The 8656-nt window shown below is 34.4% G+C and overlaps 1 protein-coding gene across 1 annotated transcript in view; it reads left to right on the top strand.

Annotated features, from left to right (window-relative positions):
* The window catches only part of LOC102579266 (cysteine proteinase 3-like), a 4871-nt gene extending 1575 nt beyond the window's left edge, over positions 1 to 3296 (top strand). Inside the window, exons 4-7 of the mRNA XM_006342321.2 lie at positions 823 to 896; positions 2293 to 2557; positions 2651 to 2782; positions 2959 to 3296. Coding sequence (XP_006342383.1) covers positions 823 to 896; positions 2293 to 2557; positions 2651 to 2782; positions 2959 to 3132 — 645 coding nt within the window. The 3' untranslated portion in view covers positions 3133 to 3296. The remainder of the gene's footprint in view (positions 1 to 822; positions 897 to 2292; positions 2558 to 2650; positions 2783 to 2958) is intronic.
* Positions 3297 to 8656: the final 5360 nt, after the last annotated feature.

Raw genomic sequence — 8656 nt, 5'->3', positions numbered from 1 at the left:
ATTCTTTTCCAAATGCTTACATTGCTTATCGAATAATGTTAACAATTCCCGTAACAGTCGCCTCAACTGAAAGAAGTTTTTAAAAATTAAAAATAATAAAATCTTATTTAAGATCGACAATGTCTCAAGAAAGATTAAGTGGTTTGACTATATTATCGATTGAAAAAGAATTATTAGAAGAGATTGACTACACAAAAATTATTAACAACTTTGCATCTAAAAAAATAGAAAAATAGATTTAAAATAAAAATATTTATAATTTTTTTAAGGCCTCTAGTTTGAGTTTGGCCTTAGGCCACCATCGGGTTTGAGCCGCCCCTGCCTTGACACAACAATATGATGTAGTCTAGTGATTTTAGGCGTCTTGAAAGTGTAAAGATACACAAATTAATGTGTTCGTGTGTTTGAATCTCTCTAGTAGCAATTTTTTTTCCACTTTTTAAGAAGACCATGTTCACTTTTGGACACCCTTCGTGAAATTTCTGGCTCCGTCACTGCACTCAGCTACCTTCACGAGGTAGCTAGTGGTAATACATGCATTCTAGATATCACTTGTGAGATTTCACTGAATGTGTTGTTGTTGTGACTGAGTTTGCTATATATTTTTGGGTTGGATATTAGTAAGAGTTCTCCTATATCTAACTAGAAATTAAATAGGCACCTGCACTATTTCTCATTAGAGTTAATGAAACTAGTTTGTACGTACGTACGTAATGCTTTACTATATTCCAAGATGCATAATGGAGTTGAATTATAAACATAGGAACTTAACACTAAACATGCAATGTATTTAACTGCAAATTTCCAATTTTGTGATTATAGCAAGACTGGAGGGAAATTGGTATTGTTAGCCCAGTGAAGGCACAGGGAGACTGCGGAGCTTGCTGGACATTCAGGTGAGAATATCATTAGATAATTGTCAAAAACATACCTAAACTTATCTCTTTTTTTTAGTTTTCATACATAAACTATCACTTATTAGTTTGAGAAACACATCAACGGTGTCTGTAATGCACTCTCTTTTATTTGAAAAAACTTTAGACACATGACATTCCACATGGATAAAATATTCCACCTTAACAAAAATTAAACAATAAACTATTAATATTAATTAAATATTAAAGATTAAAGTATTACTATTCCCAGAAAAATATTTTTTTAAAAAATAAAATTTAAATTATTTTTCTTACCCCGCTCCACCACCTCCTCCCCCCCCCCCAATAATCCCCCGTCCTTTTTTTTTTTAATTTCTTTTATAAAATATTTTTAAAAAAAATTCATATGGGTGGTTTTTAAAATATTTTATAAAAGAAATTAAAAAAATATCTACTCCACTCCTATTTTATTTTTTTACATTTTTCTCGTTTTGTGTTAGATATGTACATTTTTCTACTTGTGTACCGAATATAACATAAATAAAAAATTTATATTTTTAAAAATCTCTTGCGACGACAAGTAAATATATTTTCTATATGTATATATCTAACACAAAACGAGAGAAAATTTTTTTGAGAGGGGGAAGGTGAGATGAGTTAAAAAAATTAAATAATTTTATAAAAGAAATTTAAACAAAAAAGAAACTAAAAAAAATGGGCGGCCGGGGGGGAGGGGGTGGGGAATACGGGTATAGGGTGAGAGGAAGTGATGGAGTGGGGTAAGAAAAATATTTTACATTTTATTTTATAAAAAAATATTATTTTTTGGGATAATAATTTTTTAATTTTTAATTTTAAGTAATACTAATAATTTATTTAAATTTTGTCAAGGTGGAATTTTTAGTCCATGTAGAGTGACAATTTTTTTTAAATAAAAGAGAGTATAATACACACACCATGATGATCAGAGTGTTATAAAAGATAGAGATGCGTTTCTCAAACTAATAAGTACTCCCTTTGTCCACTTTTAATTATCGTGTTGCACTTTTCGAAAGTCAACTTGACTAATTTTCAAAGTTAAATTAGATTACATTAATTCGATATTTTAAACAAAAATTTCGATATTCAAAAAATGTACGAAAAGTAGTATAAATTTCAATTTTTTGCATATCAATATAATAAAAAAATACATCGTAAAATATTAATCAAAATTATTATCATTTGATTCTAAAAAAGGAAACTATGACAAATAAAGATGAATGAATATAGTAATAGTTTAGGTATGAAACTGAAAAGAAGGGGATGATTACTTATCTCTAATAATTAGATGAAATGGACGACATACAAATAGGAAGGGAAGGGAAGGGAAGGGAAGGGATGGAGTAATAGTATATAAATGGATGTGTGGTTTTGGCAGCACTACTGGTGCACTAGAGGCAGCGTATGCCCAAGCATTTGGAGAGGGAATCTCTCTTTCAGAGCAGCAGCTTGTGGACTGTGCTGGAGCTTTTGACAACCATGGGTGCAATGGAGGGCTTCCATCACATGCGTTTGAGTACATTAAATACAATGGTGGTCTTGACACTGAAGAATCATATCCATACACCGCCAAGGATGGCATATGTAAATTCAAACCAGAAAATGTTGGTGTCAAAGTCATCGATTCAGTCAATATTACTGAGGTAATTAATATAACATGATGAGTTGTTTTTCATTCACAAACTGATCGATCAATAGTAATTAATAAACATGCCTAATTATATATATTACTGCAGGGTGCTGAAGATGAACTGAAATATGCAGTTGCATTGATTAGGCCTGTTAGTGTTGCTTTTGAGGTGATAGATGGTTTCAAACAGTACAAGAGCGGAGTTTACACCAGCACTCAATGTGGCAACACTTCCATGGTAATTAATTAACCTCAAATATCTACTTCCAACAGGATTTTCTCCATGCCCAGGGCTAGAACCCGAGACCTCTGGTTAAGGGTGAAGCACTCCCACCAGTGCACCACAACTCATGTTGGTATATATAGGATGATGTTAATTACTAACAGATTGTACGTACGTTTCATTATTGGCAGGACGTAAACCATGCTGTTCTTGCTGTGGGTTACGGTGTTGAAAATGGTGTTCCTTATTGGCTCATAAAGAACTCATGGGGAGCAGATTGGGGTGAGGATGGATACTTCAAAATGGAGATGGGAAAAAACATGTGTGGTGTTGCAACTTGTGCATCCTTCCCAATCGTTGCCTAATTTAAATTCACGTCATATATCGATTACTAAAATAAAACAAAGAACTATATATTGAGTTCACCAAGATTATCGATGCATGAAAATCTCTATGTACATGCTTTGCACACGAGTGTATTAAGAATAAATATGGAAAAGGGTCATATTTGACCTTTTCTTTATTTTCAGTAATAAGTTATATTTATCCTTAGTTTTGTTATGCTTTTTTAATATATTTACCTTTTTAAATCCAGTTTTAGGATTATATTTGTCCTCCACCTGATTAATTTACAAGAAATAACAACATTTTTTTATTCAACTCCACATTACAGACTTCCACAAGGAAATTAATAGTGAATTAAGAAGCAATTACCATATTCCAGGCTTTATAAATGATGGATCTGGGAGACATGCATATGAATATTCTCATTAATTGAATAGTAATATTATTTTACTCTTTAGGAGTTTAGTATTTTCAGCAGATCTTTTTACTTATTTTTGAGTTTAGAAGATAATAGTTTTATTATAAATTATATTCTTAAATTGCAGTAAAAATATATCGATCTAAACTTCATTTTATACGTTTTCTTTCTTCTTTTTAATTCCTTTAATATTTTTATTTTTTTCCTACAAATTCTTTGTTTTATTAAAACCAACAAGAGGGCTACGTTAAAAAGGTTACTTAGACTACTTTTTGGCATACAAACAGAAAAGAAGATATATTGCATGCGCCCAGAAATTGCAAACTAATTTATGTATCAATTTAATATTATGTTTTCTTCCATGGCTAGTTTGAGTGTTTAAATTAAATTTATCGATAAGTTTAAGTGGCAATTAATGTGTTCGTACGTAATGTTTATATATATTCTAACGATATTGCTGAATACATAAAAGTTGCTTGATAGAATGTCCTTGAAAATTTATTCTGAAACCTGCTTTTCAAAAGCTTTCAAAGTTAAATTTTACTCCTAAAGGAAAAACAGAAGTCTAATTAGCTGCAATTCACTATTTATTGGACTATTTATATTTTCTATTATGGTTGTATTGCAATCAGAGAGAGAAGAGGAAGAAGCTTCTAGTATTTTATACATGAAGAAGTGAATTACAATGAATGGTATAAAGCACATATATATACAGGTTGTTGGACATTACTAACAAACTAATCTGTAACTAACTTTGAAACTAACTGATCATTAATGAATTAACAATATATTAATTAACTACTTAACTAGTCACCAACTTTAATACTCCCCCTCAAGCTGGATGTATTGAAGAGATTCAAGACACCAAGCTTGGACAATAAAAGATCATGTTGTGACCTCCCCAAGGCCTTAGTCAATATATCAGCTTGTTGATCTTTAGTGTTGATGTAGCAAGTTTTGATCAATCCTTGTTGAATTCTTTCCCGGATAAAGTGGCAATCGATTTCAATGTGTTTTGTTCTTTCATGGAAAACTAGATTGGCTGCTATTTGTATTGCAACCTTGCTGTCACAGGATTATCTATAGTGAACCCCATTTCCTTGAACAAATTGTGTACCCAAACTACCTCAGCTATAAGTGTAGCAAGACTTCTATATTCTGCCTCTGCAGAGCTTCGAGAGACTGTATGTTGCTTCTTAGATTTCCAGGAAATGAGTGAGTTTCCATACTTCAATAGGTTGCCAGTGATAGATCTTCTTGTATTTGGGCAGGAAGCCTAATCTGCATCACAAAAACCAACTAATTGTGGCTGCTTCTCAAAACTCATGAGTAGTCCCAAACCTGGTGCTGCTTTAATGTAACTGACCACCCTCAAAGTTGCATTCCAATGAGACACATTTGGCTTCTGCATAAACTGACTTAAACATTGCACTGAGAATGTTATGTCTGGTCTAGTGTTAGTCAGATACAATAACTTTCCAATCATCATTTGATACCTTCCTATATCAGCAAACAACTCATCATTATCATCTTAAGTGAAGTCAGCATTTGTAAGCTTAACATTACACTCTAATGGAGTGGTTGAAGCTCTTGTTCCTGTGAGACCAGCATCAGAAATCAATTCCAATGCATATTTTCTCTAGTTCATAACAATACCTTGGGCTGATCTGCAAAACTCAATGCCCAAAAAATACTTCAATTCACCTAAATCCTTAATCTTGAAATAGTAGTGCAACACCCTTTTAGTTTCCTGTATCAAATTGTAGTCATTTCTTGTGATTAACAAATAATCCACATATACAAGCACAATCACCAATGTTGAACCTTTCCCTTTTGTAAATAAAGAATGACCTAGCTGACTTTATATGCATCCTGCTTTAGTCAATGCATCAATGAGCTTTGCATTCCACTGTTTGGAAGCTTGTTTGAGACCATATAATGACTTGATGAGTTTGCAGACCTGTTTCTCCCCCTTACTAAAAAAACCTTTAGGCAGTTCCATGTATACTTCTTCCATCAAATCTCCCTGTAAAAATGCATTGAACACATCCATCTGGTATATCACCCAGTTTTCAGCAGCTGCAATGGTAATAATAGTCCTCACAGTTACTATCTTCACCGATGAAAATGTCTCTTGATAATCAATCCCTTCAGGTTGGCTATAACCTTTGGCTACAAGTCGAGCCTTAAACCTATCAACTTCTCCACTTGCCTTGTACTTAATTTTAAATACCCATTTACATCCTACAACACTCTTTCCTGCTGGAAATTTCACAACACTCCATGTACCATTATCCTGCAGTGCAGTGATCTCCTGTTTCATGGCCTCCACCCACCTGGGATCTTTAACAGCTTCCTCATGGGTTCTTGGTTCTATTTCAGCAGACATTTCACTTAAGAAAGCTTGATAAGAAGGAGACAAATTATTGTATGTCATGTAATTGGCTAATGAATGAGGGTGTGCAGCAGAATCAGTTGCATTAGTAACATATTCTCTCATCCAAGAAGGTGGATGAGAACTTCTGCCAGAAGTCTTATATGGCACAACATGTGGAACACCTGAATCTATAGCCTGATCCATCAGGGGAACATGTTCTTCCACTGCTTCTATTGCTATATCATGATCAGGTTGTTGATGACCATCATCAGGAACAACAGGATTAAGATCATGTACCTCAGTAACTGCAGGTAAAAACTCATCATCAATAAACACTTGTCTGACAAAACGTGGCATGTGCTTGTCCTGTAACTTACTAAAAGGAAACACATGCTCTTTAAAGACCACATCTCTACTTACTATAAACTTCTTGAGACTCAAGTTGTATAACAAATACCCCTTCTGAGTAGGTGCATTGCCCATCATGACACAAGCATCAGCCCAAAGAGAAAGCTTATCCTCATTAACAAGTGTAGTGGCATAATCTAGGCAACCCATTGTCCTTAAATGATCAAGTTTAGGCATGGTACTGTGAAAGACCTGATAAGGTGACTGTTCCTGCAAAACCTCAGTAGGTATCCTATTGATCAAATACACAATTGTTGTAACACACTCTCCCCAAAACCTGATAGGGATAGACCCTTGAAACCTTAATGCTCTGGCCACTTCAAGTATATGTCTATGCTTCCTTTCCACTACTTCATTTTGTTGTGGAGTGTGTGGACAACTGCTTTCATGGATAATCCCCAAAGAAGATAGAATGACACTACATTCTTTACTGAAGAATTCAGTTCCATTGTCGGATCTTATCCTACTTACATGCCTTTTAAACTAATTACTGACCAATGCTAGAAAAGATTTCCACACCACAAAACATCACTTTTCAATTTCAGTAGGAATAACCAGGTCATCCTGGATTTATCATCTACAATAGTTAGAAAAGTTGAAAACCATTATGTGTAGAAAATCTATAAGGTCACCATACATCAAGATGAATTAGATCAAACACATTGCTAGTCTGAGATATACTGATTGGAAATGGAAGCCTAGTTTGCTTTGCTAATGGACATACAAGACAATTATTACACATCCTAACATCAGATTCCTTTTCTACTAAAGATAATTGTTTGAGGACTTTAACAAAGGGATGACCCAGCCTGTTGTGCCAAACCATGTCATTTGTACCTCCAGTCTTTGTTATCATTACTTTGTCACCAACATTATCTGGTCCATCATGGGAGAAATGATTTGAAAAGTAGTATAAACCATCAACTTCCTTACCAATCCCCTTTACCTCTCCATTGGAGAGGTCCTGAAAAACACAAAACTCAGGAAAGAAGTATACAGAACATTTTAACTGCCTAGTTAGCTGAGATGGTGATAGCAAGTCATGTTTAAAATTAGGCACTACCAATACATTTTCTAACACTCCACAACTGCCTGAATGAGTAACTAAGGTGGTTTGACCATTAGGTAAGTATACTCTCTTACCAAGAATTTTATCATGTGCATTAGCATGATCCAAATTACCTAGATTGGATGTCATATGACATGTTGTCCCTGAATCAACTATCCATTTGTTTCCTCTTTTATGTGTATCATTACTCGCACTCATGACAGCTACATAGTCTCATATTCTATTAGACACTGAACATGAGACTATGTCATCAAAAATACCTGTCATGTTTGCCATATCTACAGCTCTAGCATTCTCTTCTTCATTCAATAGCTTCATGATTTTTTTATACTGACTGTGAGTGTAGTCAGGCCTAGCAGCAAGAGCCTGCAAATTAGTGCGAATGGAATGGAAATCATAGGCACCTTATTCATGGTTTGATCTTGTGTTTACTGCTCCAAAAACATCACTTCTGGACTCATCATCACCCTTTTCAACCTGCACATTGTTAGCAATACCCTTTCCTCTTGCTGAATTCATTCCTCTAGATTGATTGTAGTTGGGTTCTGCACCTTGTCCACCCTTTTTGAACTTCTAGTCCTCAGGATAACCAACTAGTTTGAAACAGTTTTTCTTAGTATGACCATATATCATAGAATGATCACAAAATAGGTTCCAGTTCACTCTATTTTTGGTATTGTAATTTCCTCTTCCAGTATTCACTGATGAATCGTTTTTATCTCCTTCAAAATGATTGTTTCTAGACTAATTCCCTCTACCTGCATATAGAGTTGTAGCTTCAGTCATATCTCCACCAGTACGCATGCTCGAAATGACTCTCTTACTCTCATCTGCCATTATCATGGCATATGCCTTACTAACACTTGGTAAAAGGATCATCAGTAAGATCTGACTATGTGCATGTCCATACGTCTCATTCAAACCCATTAAAAAGGCAAACAATCGCAAATACTACATGTGATCCACATAACTTTTGGATTTCTCACAGACGCAGGAAGGTGGGGGTACAATTGCATCAAATTCATCCCACATTAATCGTAGTTTGGTAAAATAGGCTGAGACAGTGGAATTAACTTGATGAATTGTGCAAATTTCTCTATGGAGTTGATAGATTCTCGATCAATCAATTTTATCAAATCTCTCTTTTAGATCTGCCCACACCATTGCAACATCCGATGCATAGACGATCCCACTCAAGAGCTCCTTCGAAACTGTGTTTATTATCCATGCAAGCACAAACACTACTAAAAAAACAGTGAATACCGACCTAAA

This window comes from Solanum tuberosum, unplaced genomic scaffold (assembly GCF_000226075.1).
Source record: "Solanum tuberosum cultivar DM 1-3 516 R44 unplaced genomic scaffold, SolTub_3.0 scf00037, whole genome shotgun sequence".
NCBI lineage: Eukaryota > Viridiplantae > Streptophyta > Magnoliopsida > Solanales > Solanaceae > Solanum > Solanum tuberosum.
This window is presented reverse-complemented; position numbering and strand designations above follow the sequence as displayed.